The following is a 22,388-nucleotide window of genomic DNA, read 5'->3' on the forward strand; positions in this document are numbered from 1 at the left end:
TGTACTTGCTTTCTTCTAACAGACAGAGTGACAGACCACTCGTGGGATTGAAGATACTGAACCCATTGAAAAAAAGTGACGAGAAGGAGCCCATACAGGACAGAGTATCTAATGGGGGTATTGGCACTATAAGCGTATTAGCAAGCATGTTTGAGCTAAAACATTTGGTCTACAGACCGCTCTTTACTGGCAGACCTAAGGCCATACACAGATCCATGTGGGGGGTTATTGGCTGGATTTCACACATTTTCTTGTGAGGAATCATCATCTGGTTACTGTAAACTCCGGGGATCTTTTATTTCTGCATCTTTTAAAATCTTGCATCTGCTTTTAAAAGCGAAACAATGAGAGCACACGGAGAAAACACATTTTGACTTGTTAAGGCTAAAAGATCAAAGGGAAAAAACAAATATGGTCTAAATTTCAAAAGTAATCATCTGGAAGAAAATAAGAGGTATTTAAATGACTTCCCCAACCTGAAAATGGGAGCTCACGGAGGATGAAATAAAAACGCAATGGGGGTACTGGTACAATTTCCAAGCACCTTACAGCACAGAGGGCTTCTCCCCATACACCACTACCACATCCCCCACCACTGCTTGCTTCGAATGAAGGAGAGAGCAGAAAGTGACAAATATAAACAGTGGGACGGCTGTGTTGAGGGAAATTACCTCCCAGAACTACTGGCACACTGCCAGCACGAAGACATTCATCTGTTTTGTACAGAGTCTGACTCACGGGTAAGACAGAGGGGAGGGGGGGGGAGAGAGAGAGCGAAGGAGACGGGAGAGAGTGCGGGCTGATCACAGGCTGTGAACAAGAGGCAGCGAGTGGGAATGGGAGAGAGGCAGAGGAGCCACAACATCTGAAAGTTTTAAACCAATGATCGCGGTAGGTGATGCGAAGCAAGACTGGGGGTTCCTCCAACATGTGGAAGCAAAACAAATTCCACATCATGGACTACTTCAGACAGAGACAGATTTAGGTTTTACCGCTGAGGGAGGGCATTCTCTGTTACGCTCTTATTTGGGGAGGGTGGAAATATAAAGATGAGATAGGGGACATTAAAAAATATATTAAGGGTGTGTAAAGATTGAAATGCATCGGGCGTTGAGCTGCACTGCTCTCCCAGCACAAAATATTGCTTTATGAAAGTTAAGACGGAACGGCTCGGAAATATATTCAAGGAGTTAAAACGACAAGGAATTTAAATGTACAACAGATGTTACCTTCAAAAACAGGTAAGAAACTTTGGAAAAATTCTAAAATCGACAATGTTTTTTTACATTGATCAAGTTTGATTTTGTGTAATCCATACCACTTCCATTCGTGTGTACAGACTGAATAAGTACAGAGTGAGACCATCTGTGTATCTTTCATCTAAAGCTTTACAGAGGTTTTTAAATATCTTTAATATCTGTTTTTATACATTTTATAAAGCTTTGTCACAATTTAAATTTCTAATTCTCACATCAATGTAGTAGTATTATTTAGAAAAAAAATTTGAATTACTTTTTTTACTTAATTGAATAGTTCATTTGAATTTAGTTTTAGTAGTATGACATTTGTGTATGTGTATATATAAATAAAAATACACAAGACCTTTTAAACCTTTTTTAAATTAGTTTTATACTTCAAATAAATTACTGAATAATGCAACAGAAATTCAAATAGCATGTAAGGAATTTTTCCTCATATTTTCCAACTTGTTTCCACATTATGGAAAAGGAATTTCCAGTGTGGTGACCATTACCGTTTCCTCATTATGGTAAAGACCCTCCTCATTTGTTACGATAAACATCTCTCCTTATTGTACCATCATTCAAACAAATTAAACGGTATCACTGTGTCACTAACAGACCTGTTTGTTCTTTTAAGTGGCAGCAGTGGATGACAAGAGCATCAACTGCCTGGGAGAGTGAGGACTCCTGCTAACATCTCACTGTGGAAGTACTAATCGAGTTGGGATTATTACCAGTATTGGAGTTCATAGTGTACCTTTTTTTTTTTTGTACCCTTCAAGTGGTGGATCTTCTCCTGATTTTGAGCTTCTGGTTTGTACAGTGCACAAGGGATGAAGCATCCTGTGCATTGACCCTGAGCTATCCCGCCCTACCCTGTGTCCTTGCCTGTAGGACGCAGTGATCATGCTGACCGAGTGTCCAACGCCAGAAGGATCAGAGCCCCGACCCACGCTAAGGCCTGCTGTAACCTCTGCAGCACCATGTCTCAAGCAGTCGCGGCTGCACTCGAGGCTCACAGCTCGCAGTCAGGAGAAGTGCCTGGGATTCAGCTGAGATGGGCTGCCCTGCTTATAGTCATGGTCATCATCCCCACTATTGGAGGAAACATCCTGGTCATTCTAGCTGTGTCACTTGAAAGAAAGCTGCAGAACGCCACCAACTACTTCCTGATGTCGCTTGCTGTGGCTGATCTGTTGGTGGGACTCCTAGTGATGCCCATTGCCCTCGTCACTGTTCTCTACAGTAAGTTTAGCACGGGGCATTGGCTTTGAAAACCTGATCTTTGAAACAAACCTGAACAATACAAAAGCAATAAATACTTGGCTCTACCGGAATAAATCCTTGCTCAATGTCCAGATCAATTCCTTTACAACTTTCTGAAGAAAAGTTAACCTAAATGATAAATGACTTTACCCTAAAAATACCTATAAAACCCAGCAAACAATTACTAACAAATGTTCAAGACAACAATGTTTTAAAGTGAGTGTAAGAGAGAGTGCGTCTGTGGGGTGGGGGCATAACCAGCTTTGGGCATTTTACAAAGAAAGTTCCCCTATTTCATTGGAAAACTATATTTAACCTTTCTCAGCCTTACGAAGGAAAACAGGCCAGCATGCTTACGGGCAGCAAAGGAGGATAAAAATAGTTTGTTATTGACACCAGATACCATCTTGACTATCACTAAACAAATTATTCTAGATGAAATATAACAAGAGATAGGGGGATAATAAACACGCTACTTCCTCTGGCGGTGCTATGGTAGCAGTCGCACAGCTTGGACTGATCTGCTGGTCTGAGGGATCATTACCGTAGAGACAAAAACTATTTTAATTTTAATTCCAGTGACATTGCTGTGTAAATACAGCTGCATGGGAACCGATTTAGACTTCTATTCTTCTATCTTCCATGTTTTAATGCAATTGCAAAATACAGAGCTATTCCCAAGTTATTATAACCCATTAATTCAACTAGAGGATAATGAGTCAGATCACAGTCGTGTCCCTCACACACATAAGAGCGGAGTATAGAGTGTGACGCAAGGCTAACTGTGGTCTTGGCTGTCTCAAAAATCATGTTTTGCATGAGAACTGGATGTGTTGCACTGAAAGGCCAAAGTGGCCACAGGTGCCGCTTTCATCTTATTCTAATGCGGAGGCTGCAGAATAAGGACCATGCAATCAATCTACTATTGCATCTGTACTTCTGTCTGTTTACATGCTGTTCACATTCAGATCCAAGGGTCCATCTCAAGCCTTGATAAAAAGTCCTTATCATGAGGTTGAGTGTCAATGCAGTAAAGATGTGAAAGCATTCATGCATGCACAAGTGCATAATCTCTATGACTGAGAAAAGTAGAGCTTCATTTAAAAACACATCAATTTCATTTCTAGGGGTTGGTAGATTTTAAAAATTTGTTAATCAGCAAGTGAAAAATTTGAACATGATTTAGGATGACCCGTAAAAGTCGATGAGATTCAAGCTGTCAGTCGAGAAGTCAACTCCCATTTTGTCAGTCAAATAATCCCTGCACTTTTTTTAAACTGCATCATTGTAAACAGAGCAAGGCAGGAACAACAGCATGGCAGGCTGTAAACTCAGAAAAACTGAGTCTAAAAATGACCGAACCACAAAACTAACTGATGAAAATAAGTTAGAAAATGGGGGGCAGCACACCGCCGCAAGGCACAGCAGTGTGATTTGTGTACGTTTGCTGCTCTGACGCTGAATGTCAGTGAAGTCGGCTAAACTACCTTAATCTGAACCAGACGCCGGTACACCCTCCTCTACTGCCGTCAAGTGTGTCTGACTCCTTGGCACCTGACAGCGGTGTAAGCAGGCTGACAAAAGAGATGCGCTAGGATTTAACTAAATAATGTCCAGGATGCACACTTTTACGTTCGTGTGGAAACCTAATGTTTTCACATCACGGATGATGAATGAAAGAATTCAAACATGGTAAAACATTAGGACTGCAACCAACGATTATTTTCATTATCGATTAATCGATTTGTTGTTTGGTCTATAAAATGTCAGAAAATGGTGAAAACTATTGATCAGATGTCTTGTTTTGTCTGCAACTCAAAGATATTTAGTTTACTGTCATAGAGGAGTAAAGAAACCAGAAAAATATTCACATTTAAGAAGCTGGAATCAGAATCTTTACCTTTTTATTCCTTAAAAAATTACTCAACCTGATTAATCAATTATCAGAATAGTTGGCAATTAATTTAATAGTTGACAAATGAAAAATGTTGATCAGTGTTTCCCAAAGCCCGAGATGATGTCCTCAAAAGTCTTGTTTTATCCACAACTCAAAGATAATTCAAGTTGGAATAAGAATTTTTACTTTTTTTCTTAAATGACTCATACTGTACCTTTTAATCAAAATATTATCAAAACAGTTGGCGATTATTTTAATAGTTGACAACTAATCGATTAATTGTTGCAGCTCTAAAGAGTTTAGTGTGGAGCAGCAGCTCTGTAGGTGCGCTGACTGATCACTAACAGCACGGGAGTGAATTGCCAAATATTCTTTTCAGACCCAGGCAGCTGTCATTACCACTCTTTTTAGGGAGATAAAGCTCAGAGTACTGAGGTGAGGAGGGAGGAGTCATGGAGACACAAACATGCACATTTAGTGTGAAAGGCTGTTGTGAAGCCTAGCAGAGCTATCAACGGTGAGGACAGTCAAACTGTCAGAGGATCAGTTCCTCCTACTTTAGCTGGAGGACACGAGAACCACACAGTCACACAGTAGAAGACATGTTGTATTGTCAAATCCTTTTAGCAGCACAACATCAGTGCTCTACAGTGCTGCAACAAACACTCCCTAATGCCGGATACGAGAAACAAATACCACAAGGCTAGCAGAGATATGGGTTTAGATAAAAGATCAATCTAATTGCAGGGCCAGAGAGCATTCAATATTCATGAGAGGGCATACAAAGTTAAAGCAGCTTCAATTTAAACCTGAAAAAAGCAAGACAAGAATTTGAATGGCTTATAGTTACACCTGTAAGTGCTGTCATTCATTTTCTACATCTGCTGGGCAGATGAAGTCAAAGCTTACAGGGAAAACTTTGAGAAATGTAAGGGATCTGCTTGTTTAAAATGAGAGCTGTGAGAACAGACAGTTAAAATATAGCACTGCGTGACAATTTTTATTATTTATTTTGAAAAGGACGAGTGATTTGGTGCTGCTTCTTAAAATGCCACACCTGCAAGGCATCGTCTCTCAACACATAACACTGCCAACTGAGTCAACGTTTTCATCTCTCTACTGGCCATATTAAATACACATTTTCTCTACCTCTCCATCATCTTCTCTCTTTTCCTTAAGGAGCTGTAGGTCGGATGATATTTTTTTTACTGTGCTGCTATATGCTTATATGGCCATGAGCTATACACTCTAAAAGAATAAGAATACCACAACATACAGGATGTTTTCAGCAGACAGGCATGTCTGTGTAGGATAAAAACAGCTCATATACAGATAACTATCTTGAGCCAATTCCTTTCAAAAAGCCTGAAACATCTATAATATAATCATTTTGATTTTTATCCATCTCAAGTTGTGCTAAGCGACTAACAAACTACAAAAAAAAAGAATGGTGGGGATGAGTTTTCTAAGTCTTAAACAACAACAAATAAAAAAAAATAGGATATAACAAAAAGATGAATTCTTATGAACTGACCACAGCCTTGTGTAACCAGAAACTGCTGGACATCCATTACGCTCCGTGAAACAATTTATATAGGCTGGCATTTGAACAGGGACATTTCCAAAAGCAAAGCCTAAAAACAACAACAATAAAGCTGCATTGCGGTTTATCTTTCCTTACTGTATGTTCTCAAATACATAATGTAAACACAAAAACCATAGTGCTGGCCAAATGCAGAGTTTACTCATTCAAAGTTTCTTAATTCAACTAAACAACAAAAAATACATTCCCTTGTACAGCTACTTGGACCTTGCAAGCTACACTGTTTATTGAATTTGGCGTGGGACTAAACACTTCACAGAACACGTACAGAGGATCTACTTCGAGGACGGGTGAAGTATTTGTCAATGAATAAGCCTTCCAGATGAAACCTAATCAAAACTATGACTCAAAAATTCCAAGTGTGACAAGAAAGTGGTGGAAGGAAAAAAGAGGGGGAGCGTGGCAGAACAAAAAGAAAATTCTGTAAAGGAATATTTCCAACAAGTCTTTTGCAATGTTAATGGGTGACAGGACAAAAGCCAGAACAATTAACTTGCCAATTTTATGCCTGGAAATGAAAATAAACACTACTGTTGAGCATAGTCTCCGGCACATCTACATAAAGAGCTTTTAGCTCCATAAACAGTCAGTGAACCCTCCTTTTTCCAGTAAAGTCCTTCCTCGCAGAGATAAACAAACACCAATCTTTTGCATGAGTGCTACTTCTAATCCCTTGCCATTGTGGTTCATCTCCCATAACTGGTGGTGTGCGAGACCAAATGCTTTTTGGAATGAAAATTGGTTAAACCACATGAGTACATTATAGACCTTTTCATTTCCATGCTGTTGCTAGGGCAACAGCTTTGGTCCAAGTTTACTTCCTGTGAGCTACTGCACTAAAGCGGCATGATCGGCGGTAAAACCACTCTGTGCTGGCTGTGCCATTGTTTTCCTATGGGGAGAGCGGTGGCGCCCGACTAGGCGGAAGTGCTACCCTTGGCATGGTGCACGCTTAAAGTTGCCACAGAGCGCTGCACTCAAAGTTCATATTATTTCAATTTGGACCTCGGTTCCTGGTTTACTTTCAAAGCACATCCAATGAGATAACAGCTGCAACTGTTGTTGTTGTTGCCTAGAAAACAATGAAGTGGCTTCCTTGTTCACTTTTCGATGACATATTACACCTGTGCTGCGCTTTGCCTTGCACCCTACCTCGTGGTGAGCGAAGAGCAAATTTCTTATCATGTGAAGGCAGCTTTACAAATATCGCAACAGGAAATATAAAGAGGAGTGTTTACGTTGTTTACTACCACATCACTTATCTGTGGTAGAGAAACTACCACAGATAAGTGATGTACAAATAAAAAACAACAGCTAGTCTTACTGAACTAATTTCCTTCTCGTCTTTTCTCCAGACTCTGACTGGCCTCTTCCGGAGCCCCTCTGCCCCATTTGGCTGTTCCTCGATGTGCTGTTTTCTACTGCATCCATCATGCACCTCTGCGCCATTTCACTGGATCGCTACATTGCCATCAAGAAGCCAATCCAACACAGCCAGTACAAATCCAGATCCAAAGCCATGGTGAAGATTGCACTGGTGTGGCTCATATCCATTTGTAAGCACATCAATTCAGATTTTAACTTTTACAACTCTGCAGTAGTCTTGATTAGGTATTTCTCAGAAACTTGACATAATATACATGGCAGACCTGGTTTATAGACCCAGAAATATTTGTTGGATGCAATAAAAGCAGATACGATATAAATAGTGTAGTATATATGGGAAATAGATGGGGTGGTCAAGGGGCTGAGACGGTAGTATCACACTTAATCAGTCACAGTGAATCTTAAAGATGTTACTGGCGATGTCAACCCAGTCACATTTCATGAGATCTTATCCAAAGGGCAATGGGGCTTTCACTATTGTTGTGGCTAATTATGTGCAGCTTGCAGAACTAATGAAATGGTTCCCTAAGTGAAAAGATGCTTTACAGTTATAAGAATGTAGGTTTTAGGAATAGAAAGCATCGTTAGAAAGGTTGGTTTAGCCGCTTGAGGCTCATTGTTCAGGATCTGCTAATCATTCCAGCTTTACAGTAAGAAACTAAAAAGTAGTCCATTATGTTTTTAAATGTGGCCAAGTTCACTGAGGCATTACTGCTCAATGCTCGACGCCCAGTACACAAACCACTAAAAGCACTCGGTTTGGCTGATGGGGTTGATTTCATTTGAGCTTCATTTCGTGACAAAAGCCAGAAGATCAGATGGAATGAAGGGAGCAGCACTTCAGGTCTGAGCACCAGTATACAGTCAAAAACTCTACTGCTGTTAGTGTTAAAAGGGATCATGGCAAGCCATGGATGATTAGTTTACTTGATTTTAAATACAAAAAGTTAGTTATTCCTAACACTATCCTAATTAAACATGAATCTTTTGTCCATTTTCTACTACCTCTATCATACACTATTTAATGAAACATTAAACACAGGAATGTCTTTCCCTGAGATGAAAAAGAAACACTACTGTAATTCATCAATATTACAAAAAAACTTGCCAATGTTTGCCAATACTAACTGTTTTTGTCATTTTCCAGGTATCGCAATCCCGATTCCGATTAAGGGGCTTAAGAACAACCATCTTCCCAACAACGTCACCTTCAACAGTAACCACACGTGTATGCTGAAAACAGACACCTTCCGGGAGTTTATCATGTTTGGCTCCTTGGCGGCATTCTTCATCCCTCTGACCATCATGATGGTCATCTACCTGCTTACTGTCCAGGTGTTGCGCAAAAAGGTTTATTTGCTCAGGTCAAAGGTGACTCAGCGCTTTAGCTACCCGACAGTCTCCACAGTTTTTCAAAGAGAACAGGCTGCGACTCCGACTCGAGCCGAGCAACTTAACATGCTGGACGGGAGACTCCCAAGGACGCAAGAAAAAACATATGCGGGCACTGCAAACTCTCCTACAGGAGATGAAATGTCCTTTCGGAGAATGTCAACAATGGGCAAGAAGTCAATGCAGACTCTGAGCAATGAGCAGCGCGCCTCAAAGGTGCTAGGCATCGTCTTCCTCCTGTTCGTAGTCATGTGGTGCCCTTTCTTCATCACTAATATCACCTCTGTGCTATGTACCAGCTGTGATGTTCATGTAATCGCCCGCCTCATGGAGATCTTTGTTTGGGTAGGTTATGTGTCATCGGGAATCAACCCGCTGGTCTACACCCTATTCAACAAAACTTTCAGGCAAGCGTTCGCGCGTTACATGACCTGCAATTACAAAAACCCTGCCAGTCATGGGCCTGGAAGGCACCCATGCGCATCAATTGCAGATCGGACCCTTACACGGATTTCATTCAGATCCTCCATGGCAGAAAACTCTAAACTGTTCATGAAGCGGGGAATGAAGAACGGCATTGGAGCAGTTAGCTACCAAAGTCCACCGAGGTGCCGACAAGCACCTGTACAGTCAGCCAGTGGTGTTGTGTTAGACACAATGCTTCTGACTGAAAACGAAGGCGGTAAGCAGGAGGAACATGTTAGCTGTGTATAGAGATACCAGACAAATGAATCCAATTCAAAAAGAGAGCACTTGAAATGGATCAGATTTATGGGGCAGACTTTTTATCTCTTTAAAGATAAAGGCCCCAAAACAAAAATACTAAATACATGATTCTGAATCTGCGGTTGCTCTCAATTTGATTGACAAATAATTTAACGCCAGTGCTTACTGTACACTAAAAAAAATCCAACCTGTTGCTGTCTGCTGATGTTTGTTTACATCACCAATGTTTTTAAAAACAAATAAGGCAATATTTTCAATTATGATCATTTTGGAAACACATTTTCATCCACAAGTCAAACTCCTCTGTTATATATGTGAATATATATGGTCAAAATATTTCTCACTGGGGCTTTAAGAGAGACCAAAATAATGTGAATTCTCAAAGACAGCAAGACAGTTCATAGCGTACCAGAAGAGAGTTTGAGTTTTCAAACGTTATAAAATGTATAATACCTTGAGATGACCTGTAACAGGTCAACTAAACAGAAGAGAACACGGGAGGGTGTGAGGATGTCCTCTATGAAAGGTCAAAAGTCGACAATTCAGGCCACCAGACAAAAATGTGAGGAGTGAAGACATTATGGTAACCTGGAAACTCTCTGTGAATGCAGTATACAAATATATTCCTATGCTGATCCTTTCAACTTGGGCTATCTGACTACTCTGTAAACCATCTCAGACCACTTGCTTATATATTTTGTTAAGACAAACTCTACCTTTCAAATCTTTTCTGCAACAGACACATGAAATACATTGCACTCTTGAAATGATACTAATTGTATTTGCTGGACCTTTGAGAAGCACTCTTGTATGTGTATTGCAGCTAGAAGGTTTCCAAATAAAAGACTGTATATAATAAAGAACAAAATTCTGATTAAAATTGAGACCTAAATGTGTTCAATCAAATATTTCCTGTGTTAATGAACTGAAAGAAAACTGCACTAATCTTGAGCATCCATGCTCTTTCACTGTCAGCTGCTTTATTTCTTCAGTAAGTAAAAATGTCTTTTTCATGAACCAAATAAACAGTGTAAACTAGACAGTCTCAAAACATCAGCAAATATTGGAATACCAACAAGTAAGAAAACTGTGGGAACGTCTACTCAGCACTATATTTTACCATCCCTTTATGCTCAACAACAGCCGTTTGTAGCATTTTACTACACACATCCAAATACATCATAGGTTTAACAGCCTGAGGGAAACCTAGTTAACAAAATATAAACAGCATTTGATCAATGTGGCAAGAAATATGAGATTTGGATGAGGCTCCAAAAGCTTGGTATGCGAGTTTGGAGTTTGTCACAGTTTTATTAGTGCTCTGACCGACCCGGTCTCGCTGTTAACAAACAGAAACTCTGTTGATTTTGTAAGAACAGCAGAGACTTAAGACATTTGAACTTAAAGCGGTCCTTCTTGTGTGGTAGTGTACATGTCGGGGGAGTGGAGGGAGTTATCTTTAAGCCATTAGGAAGTTGGAGAAGAGGAGGCCAACTGAATTGTTCTGGTTCAGAAGTCTTTCTAAACACAGTGAAGATTTACACAAAGTTTATCTAGCGGCCAATTGATCACGCAGAATATCACATAGCCTTTTTTGGGCTTAAAACATACACCCTGATATTTGTGCATTGACTAGGTGTTCTGTTTAACACCGCTCTGGTCTCTGATGGGTAAATTCATGTCGGTCTAAGAGTGATGAATCCCTATAAATAGCCAGGGAAGAATATGTGTGAGTGACATTGACAAGTAAGGCCAGCTTCCTCTGACACAGGAATACCTTCCATGAAGCCATTTTAAATTCCAGAATAAAGTGCACCTAATTCTCCTATCACACCACAGAGAAAGTGTTAAATGTCCAACTACATCTCGCCGGCAGTAACAAACTAAAACGGAGGGGGACCCGAGGTAACAGACGCAAGAATAAAGAAAAAAAAAAATGCTTAATTTTTAAAATAACAAGGGGATCGCAATGGTTCACAAAAAAAGCAGTGCCGTGTTTACATTGTGCGTAAGAGCATGTATCACCATTTGTTTAAACATGCCAGTGTAGGCATAAGAAGAAATGAGTTTAAAGGTCACATATTATGCTCATTTCCAGGTTCATAGATGTATTTTAATGTTGCACTAGAACATGTTTACATGCTGCAATGTTCAAAAAACCCTTTATTCTTCTCATACTGCAGCCTGAGTCTGCCTGCCTCAGAGCCTAATTCAGCCTCTGTCTGAAAACCACTGATTCACAGCCTGTCTCCTCCCACTCTGATTGACAGAAAACGCTGACCAATCAGAGCAAACTTCCTCAACAACAACAGCGTCAACCTCCCCCTCCCTCCCGGAGAAGCTCTGGAGAGAGGAGTGGAGAGATAGCAGCTAGAATAGAGCTTATAAACCACTTTAAAGTTTATAAACCAGAAACTTCACCCAGCGCACGTTACCGGAGGAATCTGATCAGAAATCGGCGACACATGATGAACATCTGCGGTCCAGATTCCAGGTTTTCCTGACGGTTTCTCTCAGGTAAATAATACTATTTATATCTCTGTTAGTTAACTCAGTGTTTACCTCATGCATCAACTCTGTAAACCGTAAACATACACTCTGTTTTACGTCTGTCTTTACAGATCCATCTGTGAGAAATGACCGACAGAATCATCCCAGAGGAGAGCAGACAGCTGAGAGCAGATGGGAGATACAAAGCTAATCCGTTAGCATGTAGCTACATGCTAACGGGTTAGCTACATGCTACCGCTATGACACAGTGTGTAAACACAGCGACCATCAGGGTGGAAAATAGAAGATGTGAAACAGTAGTCAGTTCATTATTTCTGCTAAAAGATAAATGTATGGAAGATCAGAGTAATGGTATATTATTTACAGTAGTAGCTGTCTCTGTGTTACCATGACTACAGACCACCGGAGCTTAGCTTACCATAGTTTACCAGAGCTGAAAGACTTTCTCCTGTACCATGTTAACATAACTAACTAACAGGTGAGATGATTACAAATGCTGTGAATAATTAATATTGTCATCTGTCAACTCAAATAAAGTTTGACTGTGAAACAGAAATGTGTTGTGTTGCTTACAAGTCACTATTTACTACCTGTATTCTGCTACATGCATGACATCAAATATATATAATATATAAATATCATCTGTTTAAACAGTGTAATTACATAAAGCCTTTGTGAAAGAACATGTTATATTTAGATGATGGGAGTACATGAAGCCTGTTCTGCTGGTTCTTGCAGACTTTGCTCAAGTTAGGTTGAGGAGGAGAGACAGTGACGCGCTGTGGGGCGGGGTCAGCTACTGAAGGTTCTCTCTGGTTCGACCAGGAAACCCTTACATGGCTTGCATTTCTCTAATGACGTCAGAAGAGAAGGAAAAAAAGCGATTTTTTTTTCTGCACCCATTTCCGGACAAACGGAGGAGGAGAAAAAGAGAGAGGATGGTCTTTTATGATACTATGGTGGCCTGTAGACACACTGGGGACAGATATTGATGTTTAAAAGACATGGAAAAGTGCATTTTGCATAATAGGTGACCTTTAAAGCTTGATTTGATCAGCCCTGCCTAGTTTGACTATTTGGTCGGAGTTCGCGAGTGATAGACGGAAGCTGGACGGCAGACTCCAGATCAGCTCTGACTGGTTGATTTCCTCCAGTCTGTGAAATCCTGCGGATGCCATTAGGAGCACCAGAGGACACATGATTTTTTTCAGATTACTGGTCTCTTCCACTACTGTCAGGATATAGTGACCGTTTTATAAAAATTACTTTTTTAAAATCATATTCTTCTCCACCTCTACCCACTGCAGCTTTAAGAGTTATATTTTCTACGCAAAGCAGGAAACAGTAAAAATATGTCAGTGTCATATTTGGGATAAACACAGACAAAGTAGGAGATCACACTGAATATTGTACAATTGAATCTATTTCAGAGGTAAATGTCTAATAACAGTTTTCTCCCGGGCTGGCTATAGTTCAACTTTTTAAGTACCGTACCAAAACAACTTATTTTTTGAGGAATATAAAAAATATTTTTCTCCAGATCCGTTTTTTTCTATTTAACAAAATGAGCCAAACTACACAATGCATGTTTCATTTTGTGTGTTAGAGTAGGGGAACATAAATAACTGTGATTTTGGCCAAGACCATGGGGCTCCAAAGAAAAAGGTCTCTGGTTCACGTAAGGAAACTAAACAGAGTGTTGAGAGCTCAAGTAATTCAGTCTGGTCCTTACCTGAACAAGATGAAGCCAATGGACTCCACAGCAGCCCTTCTGACGTCATCATTCACGTCACTCACCTTAATTAAGAGAAGCAAAGCAGCTAAATAACCAAAGCTGATACTGGGACTCATTAAATCTGCAATTAACTTTTATGATGTAGCTCCCTTATGGCTCACAGTGTGCGGAATATGCTCCACTATCACACCACCTAATCATTTTAGCTTGTATAAGGTGCCACCTACAGGACGACAAGTTGTTCACACCCCTGAAGTATGTTGCATTTGCACTGGAAGCACAATGAATGGCAAATACATAAATTCACTGTAATGTCATAATCGTTTTTCTGTGTTAAAATAAAGTGTTGCAATGTTAGCCCTAAAGTGAATTTAGGCACAAACAGGAAAGCACCGATGTGCTATGTTAAAGCTGAATCTTATAGTTTAAGTACGGACAAAATATTTCTCTCTCAATAAAACTTGATTATTTAAACAAGCATCACAGTATTAAACTAATTTGAATTATGATGCCAGCCACAGTTGGGCAGCCGTGTTGGCATCGCCTCACTGCCTGAATGATAAACCCGTCTTCCCCTCGGTGAAATAATGTGTTGTGAAGAGGGCCAACAGAGAACACTTACAGCGACATGTAGCAGGCGTCGGATGGCTTTGTTGTTCCCGGAGCCGCAGTAGGCCATGCCCACTGTGTACATACCAGAGCGCCGCAGGATGGGGTCCTATCAGAGACAGTGAAGGAAAGCAGAGTATTGAGACTTTGTGTCTGGATTCACAACTACGATCAACATGCGTCATTTCCCACATCTGGCTCTTGGATTTTTTTTTTATATCCACCCCACTTCCTTTTCTCTAGGGATTAATCAAGCTTGTGTCAAGCCATATGTATTGTGTTATGACATGCATAAGCTGCACCAATACCACAAAAACAAAACAATGCAACCTTCAAATAAAACAACTCTGATCTCATGGTGTATGTGACATGCTTTCTGATGGCCTTTCAGCCTTACCTTGTCTCTGCAGAGGCTTTCAATGAGGGCATCAGCCTCCTCCATGCGTCCGTACATGACCATGGCGATTCCCACTGCCAGACCACGCAAGATCTTCTCGTGCTGCGTCTCCTGAGCATAGCCTACCATGTCCTCGATGGCCTGGGCTGACTTGGAGCCCAGCATGACCAGACCCAAGGCCAGGCCCGCAGCTTCACCTGAGAGGTTATGTTATGATATTGTCAGCATGGCTTGTTTTTTATCTATTTAAAATCAACAGATGTTTAGCAGTGTACAGAACCAAATTATATTTAACAGTACTGCATATCATAGACACCCCTTTGTTTATATATTCGTTCAGCTAAAACTGAATCCAAATAATAATGACTCATTTTGTTTTGTTTTTTGTCATTTTGTTATGTTATGTTAAGTAAGCAGAGAGGTGAGGACCAAAAACTGATTCAAAAACCCTGCAATTCAGAAATTGATTTTGTCCAAGGCCTACACACCAGTGACAGCATCATCCTGGTACAGGTTGGACTTGAGGAGGTCGTAAACATCCTGTCTGGCTGTTCCCAACGCAGCCAAGCCAAGGCCAAGGGCGCCCCCATGACGAACAATCTGTGAAACAAAAGAAAACAGGCCATGAGAGATGGAACACAGACATAAATTAACCAACTAACAAGGTGACTTATGAAAAATAGGTAGTGAAAATGATCTTTTGACCGTATATTGACATCATACCAGCAACATTACAACAGTTTCAATGTCTATATCTGTAGAATATGTCACAGACAAGAACAAAGTTAATTTATTTTTAACTCAACACTTCCCGTTTCAAAATAAAAAGTCCTCAAGCATTTTTATTCTGTGAACAAAATCTAAATCTAAAATAAATATAAATTACATTTATAATGAAATGAAATGGCCATTTTGAAAGGCAAAGTCTATCTAGAAAGAAACATCTGGCAGTAGCAGCGCAACAGCAACGCTGTCTGTGTGGACACCACACGTGTGAGAGACGCAGCAGTTCAGCGAGGTAGCCGTCACTCGCTGCTCATGCATTCAGTGTGGCCTGGGGCTGAAAAAAGCTGCTAGTCTTGGCTACAAACTTGATTCTAAAGCATTATAGTTTTCATAAACATAAATGGTCTTATTTGATGACCTAGTTCAAAACAGGTGATTCTCTTCTTTCAGCAATCATTTTGTGAAATACATTCTAGTATATAATTGAAAAAGAACCAGCATTCAAAGTAAACGTAAAAAAAAAAAAACTCACATCATTGCTGGCGTTCTTGAGCTGATTGAGCAGGTAGTCAATAATGTCTCCGCCGTGGTTGGCATGAATAAGTCCCAGAGCGTACAGGCCTCCTCCCTCCTGGTAGGCCGAGCCAGGGGAAGTGTCTTTGGGCAAGTAGGTGGCCATTAACTGGAGAGCCTCCTTCTCATGACCCTGAAAAACACAGCGTTATGTTCAATATTAAATATAGGATAAAATTCATTGTTTTTTTTTTATTTGCTTTTTAATAACACCATAGTGACATAAATGTACCTTGTGGATGACACCCAGACTTGCTGTGGCTGTGAACTTTGCCCAGTTTGTGGCTCTTGCAAGCCATTCCAAGTTTTCTCTAAAAGGTCAAACAAAAACTTTGGTAACTTGGAGAAAGTATGTTTCTCTATATCTATGCACAATCTATGAAATAAACATTTCTGTTCTGCCAGTGCAGTTACCTGAGGAACTGGTCACTTGTGGTCCCCGTGTGCATGAAGGAGTTGGCTATTACTGTGGCTGTGTGGCACACCGAATTTCGGACTGCATCCTGGAGTGACGGAGAAAACAATACATAAAAGCTCAGGATGAAGCTGCAGTTCATCCGACCGTGTAAACAAGAGTTTATTCCTTTGTGTTCTCTAAGTAATTATCTTGTTGCTAGCCGACGTTACCTTTGTGTTTTTGAGGATCATAAGATCTGTGTTGTTATTTCGGATTAGGAACTGCAAATGCAGCTCAATGGCCATCTCCCCGCTAAGGATTTTGATCATCTTGGCATTCTGGTCTTTGGGATCATCTTTCTACAAAAACAAAGAGAAGCAATATGATGAGCTGTCAACCAAATCAAAGTTGCTCTATTTAGACAGAGAAAAATTACGAGGACCTGGTATGAAAAAAGTGCAAAACAATCCAAAAAGCGTACCGTTTCTACTGGCTTTCCAGCAGGGGAGCTGCCCGCCTTTTCATCTGTCTCCATGGCATCACTGTAACACACAAAAAAACGTTTTCGTCAATGTTGAATCATTTCATCAAAAGTAACTAACTCCACTCAAATAAGCCTATGTACAGTTTCAGTTAGTTGCCCCATTAAAGTTTATTCTCTAATTCTCTAATGTAAACTTCTTTAGTTAGCTTATATTCAGCAGGTAAAAGCAATGGCATAAATACACTCCAAAGAACAAAGCTTGCAGGGCTCCAAAATATTCCAACTCTGAATCTGAACTTGTGTACTGAACCCTCCTACTGGTCGTTCAATGTTCTGCATAGTGCCTTAGGACTACAGACTTAGATAAATCTTGTCCTGGCATGCTTGGAAAATGTTGAGGTTTTGGTTACTTTCCTAGTAACTCAAACCCTTAAAGAAAGTCTAAACAGATTTTCTAAAACTTAAACCGGAACCATTAGCAGAGAAAAATCCCTAAACCTTTGTGAACACGACACAGTGCTTCAGCCTAGATATTAGTGTGTCCTTATTTTCTTCCCATGCCCACCTGTCTTTGTCTGGTGTGGGCACGGTTCCTGTATTTGTAGAGCCAGGGACGGCAGGGATAGGTGTTCCAACGGTGCGCAAGTTCTGGATAACGGAGGAGAGGAACTGCTGGCTGGCGCTCTCATACAGGTCAAAGCAGATCTGATAGGCCATCAGCAGGTTGTCCTCCTTCACTAGCTTCTCCAGGATGTCACTCACAGCCTGCGGGTCATCCAGGAATATCAGGCACTAGAGAGGGGAGGAGAAAAGATGATTAGAGAGGGATTTTAGGTTCTGACCCAGTCCCAGTGAAACGGTAATTAGAGCATCTTTAGCGTCTGTACTGTGAGTATTCTCCAGTGAAACAGAATATTTGAGTGTACAGTTACAGAAAGGGGATTTAAAATTTAATTTATTTTCGTTATTATTATCATTTTGTAAACTATAATCTTTGTTGTTACGTACACCAAGGGCTCAGAGGTCATGGGTGGGTGAATGGGGGGGAAGAGGTCTCAAGTTAGACTTGAAAGGTGTAACCAACCCATTTTGGAAAAGTGATTGTGTTCAAATTGAATAAATATATGTGATAGAAAAAAACGTTAGACTTTAAAAAACCTTACAAATTAAGGTTTGTATTGGAGAATAATTAAAGTCAGTTAATCAAAAATCTTATTATAAATAGTGACTGAACAGAATTTATTAGAACCAGTCTATCTATTTATTACACTGAGGGGTTGGTCAGAGAGATGATGCATGAAGTGTTTTTGAGGAACTGATTGTTACCTGACAGACATTGATGAAATCAGGTTTGTCCAGGTTCATGTAGAGCTTGACCAGCACCCGCAGCACCTCGTTGCGGAACTTCTTGTTCTGCATCAGGGACATGCACACCTTCAGGCTGTAAGCAAGGAGGCCGCTCACATCAGTCTGCATGAGAGGAAAAAAGGTAACAATTATTAACTTCTTTCATGACAAGGAAGAAATATTTCTGTACAATCAACAGCAGTGACCAAATACTGGACTCTTGTATGAGAATTATGTCTTTACAAGTCATGTACTGTGAAATAAGTCAAAGTCAACAAATCAAACATTTGCTAGTTATTTGAATAAAGTGATTCTTGTAATCTCTGTCAAAGTTTTGGGGCATTATAATGCAAGGAATGCTAGACTCATGTACAAGACTTAGGGCTATTCTGGTGAGTATTAAAGCTGGCAGTAGATATTCCAAACTAATCTCAAGTCAGCTGTGAATGAAAATAGCAACTGACCGATTCTAAGATGGTCTTCTCAAACATGTCCAGCCGCCTGGTCTCCAGGGCGATGCCAATGGCCTGCTTGTACTTGTGATCATCTAGGCAACGCAGGAACATCTTGTTGACAATGCCCTCAAGGCGGGGGTCAATGCTTTTCTTCTCCTCCTCCTCTGGCATCTCGGCATTCCCGACCCGCAGCTTGGTGTAGTGGTCGATACATTTGGCTAATAGCAAACACCAAAAAAGATGATTAGAGGGGCTCCATTTTACTCCAGAATTCAATGACGTAGTTCAAGTCAAAATCTTATTCCATAGGTCATTCACTGGCTTTCATTAGCAGAAAGCTTGAGGTTTGTTAGCTGGAGGTATGAAATTTGTTTCTTTCCATTTAAGTTATTTATTTCGTACTTCCAAGAGCACAACAGAAATGTCACATTATCACTAAAGAGGCAGATATGTCAGGTAAATGAGGTCAAGTGCTTTTGTTTGATCACTCACCAATGATGGTCTCCACATATTCTGTGTCATCTGTGACATTGAAGAGATCTCCAGCACCGAGAGCGTAGTTCAGAGATTCCTCAAAGGCTCCGAGGTGGTAAAAAACCTTAGAGGCCACCAGGGCAGCAAATGATCTGCTCCGGAACGTCTCATCCTCATACAGGACCTCGCTGTGAGTAGACAACAAATGGTTACATAAGACTTAAAGACATCTTTTGTATAACTATTGAATGTAAATTATCACATCTAAATTAACTTTCTCTGTCCCATAAAAAAAACAAAACCCTTAAAAAACCTACTCAGTCACACAAGCTGGAAGAATATTCAGTACGCTACTTGTGATTATGAGGCACATTGCACACTGCCAGGGCTCTCAACTAACTTTTTTCACCATCCTTCCAAAAACCATCCCGAAATACAACCCAAGTCGTCCCGAAATGAATGCGGACCGTCCCAAATTTACAATCTTTGTTTTTCTACATTATCATGAGTTAATTATTCAAAGTGACCTTTAACATAAATCGCGCATCAAAAGTGTTTTTTATTTTAAAAAGTCATTTGTTTTTTTATTACAATTTGCATGTTGGTTTTGATTTGGATGTTAATAATGCAGCCAAGTTAAATTAAAATATTTTTTACCAGTAAAAAGTAGCATTTGGTCAAAAAACAAGATTTTGCATATGGGCCCCCAAAAAGCTAGGACTGGCCCTGCTAGCTGGTGCGTCTTAAAGTTGGAGGAGCTGCTAGACAAGATGTACCTGTCATCGGGAGAGGAGCAGCATGTTGGCACAGACAAAATGAGATGGACAGATCTCATTGCAGCTTTATTACTCATAGGGGACGAAGGGGAGTAAGTAGCCTAAGTAGATAAGTGGTTTACGTAACATGATTTGAGCTGTGGCTGAAAATTAATTTTCATCCTCCCCGATCATATTTTTTTCAGCAACCGGACGTCCTTAAGCTCGAGCTCTGCACACTGCTACATTCATTCTGCATTTAGTGTGTCAATACTTTGAGTCAATGTAAATCTTTCTCCCTACTGCAGACACAGAAATAATAAAACTTAAGAGCTGAAGTTATTGTTGTTTGATGTAACATTATGTCGGTTATAATGTCGATCAATAGTACTTACATTTTATCTACGGATCCTGAAATCTCAGCCCAGAAGTCATTCACAATGGCGTCTAGCTTCTGAAGAGCAAACTCCTGCAAATGAAACAGAAATATTGAAGACACATCATTTACATACCTGTTCTGTGTTAACTTTAGTCACACTGCCATTTTGTCATTATATGAGACCCAGCTTAGTGTCCTCAATATATTCTATAGTTTGGGCCCATGAAGGAAACCGTGTTCAAGGTGCTGTCAGTATTGAGCTTAAACTTTGGTGTTATCATTACTCAAGTCTTATATTGTAGGAATGTAGAAGGGTAGCACTTCACAAAGCTGACTAGAAGCATGATTATTAAATCTGAGGCTTGTTTTGTGAGGCACACAGAGGTGATAGCTAGGGGTGTAAGGATGCATCGATCTGGATCTATATATCTAATATGTTATTCTTCGATACATATCTTCATCTTTAAGATATGTCTTTATTTTGAAATTCTTAACTGGAAAAAACGTTTGCACCTAAACATGAGAAATGTGGCACTTTACATTGAACAACAATTTTTTATTTAAATAATTAAATGTCTGGAAGAGCCCAGTAATAAAATTGTCAAATCATAATTGAGTTGCTTTTTGTGAGGTGATGTAAATGTAACTGATTGTGTTAATTATATATAAAATATGATATTGTTTCATATTGATCGCAGGCCCCTGAATTGAATCAATATCATATCGTGGCAGACTTTTTGATATCAGCAAATATCCTATTGTTGTCCAATAAATCAATATTATATCGTATCATGATGAAACTTGTGATTTACACCCCTAGTGAGTCTCTTGCTTTCATTGCCCATCATGCATTGGAAGTCAAACCAATGAACTGACAGATCAATAAAACTCTTCAGTAGGCTGTGCCTCTTTTTCTGTACAGAGAGAACACGATGCCACACTTCAAACCTCTAAAGAAACCCCAAGGAGCTACTCTTCGATCTGAAATACAGTACATAAATGTGTTCTACTCGAGTAACAACACACTCACACGTAATCTCTATACTTCTGAATGCCGTTTGACTTGATAGGATATGACATTACATCATCTCTGTATTGGAGTTTGCCATCTTCAGACACTCTCCAACCAGTTCTTACCTTGAGTTGTGGCTCCTCCTCATCAAGGAGAGAAATTATTCCAGCTAAAACAAAAAGAGAGAGAGAAACAAAATTGATTGAGTGGTTTCTTGTTTCTTAGAGTTCATATACCTTCCTTTTCATCAAGTATGGATTTTAAATGGCAAATGTTTTTTCAAAACAAGCCACCCAAGCTGTCACATATTATATTTCAATGCCGTCTAGGAAATTACAAAAGATTAACATATCACACATAACCAGGGTCTGAAATTAAGTCTTTTCCTCACCTACCACTGTGGCAGGTCACTGAACATTTCTACCGGCCACTAAATGTTTTTGTCTGCAACTTCTGAAATCTATGTAGAACGCTTTAGAATTGTAAACACTGAATCAGTACCAGACAGTATAAATATATGGAATATATCATGTAACCTTAATCCCTGACTATTTTAAACTTTTTAAAATGATATTTCGTAATATAAGGAAACATATCTGCCGTGGTGGCAGGTGACCTGAAATTTCTACCTGCCACAGCCAACATTTACTCTGTATTTGTCAGGTGGCAGGTGCCAATTTCATTCCCTGCACATAACATGAGGGGGTTTAATACTTTTTGTCTTAAACGTGCAAATACAGTCGAATAGGGAGATAGAACAGGATGATAAATGAATTGTAGTTTTTTTCTAATTGATTATATGTGTTTTTGTATGTGTATGTACTGCGTGTGCATATACAGTGTATATGTATATGTGTATACAGTATATATATATATATATATATAAATAGATTTGATTTGATTGTTTTTTATTTTATTTTTTTACTTATATATTCTTTTTACTTATTTATCTATTTTGTATAGGTAATATTTTTTTTTCTGTATCTATACTGGCTTATTTTATATTAATATTAGGTTTGTTAA

General features: G+C 39.7%; 2 protein-coding genes across 3 annotated transcripts in view; one reads left to right on the top strand and one right to left on the bottom strand.

Moving 5' to 3' along the window:
• The window catches only part of psmd1 (proteasome 26S subunit, non-ATPase 1), a 45,146-nt gene that overhangs the window by 21,725 nt on the left and 1,033 nt on the right, over positions 1-22,388 (bottom strand). For both annotated transcript variants that reach the window (XM_074636213.1, XM_074636214.1), the window contains exons 2-16: positions 21,491-21,534; positions 20,370-20,443; positions 19,238-19,407; positions 18,755-18,963; positions 18,270-18,413; positions 17,509-17,735; positions 16,941-17,001; positions 16,690-16,818; positions 16,477-16,565; positions 16,295-16,373; positions 16,022-16,195; positions 15,252-15,363; positions 14,764-14,960; positions 14,380-14,475; positions 13,755-13,819 (exon numbers count right to left, since the gene is read on the bottom strand). In XM_074636213.1, the coding sequence (XP_074492314.1) occupies positions 13,755-13,819; positions 14,380-14,475; positions 14,764-14,960; positions 15,252-15,363; positions 16,022-16,195; positions 16,295-16,373; positions 16,477-16,565; positions 16,690-16,818; positions 16,941-17,001; positions 17,509-17,735; positions 18,270-18,413; positions 18,755-18,963; positions 19,238-19,407; positions 20,370-20,443; positions 21,491-21,534 (1,870 nt within the window). The remainder of the gene's footprint in view (positions 1-13,754; positions 13,820-14,379; positions 14,476-14,763; positions 14,961-15,251; positions 15,364-16,021; positions 16,196-16,294; positions 16,374-16,476; positions 16,566-16,689; positions 16,819-16,940; positions 17,002-17,508; positions 17,736-18,269; positions 18,414-18,754; positions 18,964-19,237; positions 19,408-20,369; positions 20,444-21,490; positions 21,535-22,388) is intronic.
• htr2b (5-hydroxytryptamine (serotonin) receptor 2B, G protein-coupled) lies at positions 815-10,384 on the top strand. Its single transcript, XM_074636215.1, has 4 exons — positions 815-1,241; positions 1,879-2,486; positions 7,363-7,563; positions 8,541-10,384. Exons 2-4 carry the CDS (start codon positions 2,225-2,227, stop codon positions 9,497-9,499), a joined length of 1,422 nt encoding a protein of 473 aa, XP_074492316.1. The 5' UTR covers positions 815-1,241; positions 1,879-2,224; the 3' UTR covers positions 9,500-10,384.

Source organism: Sebastes fasciatus, chromosome 5 (assembly GCF_043250625.1).
Source record: "Sebastes fasciatus isolate fSebFas1 chromosome 5, fSebFas1.pri, whole genome shotgun sequence".
NCBI classification, from domain to species: domain Eukaryota; kingdom Metazoa; phylum Chordata; class Actinopteri; order Perciformes; family Sebastidae; genus Sebastes; species Sebastes fasciatus.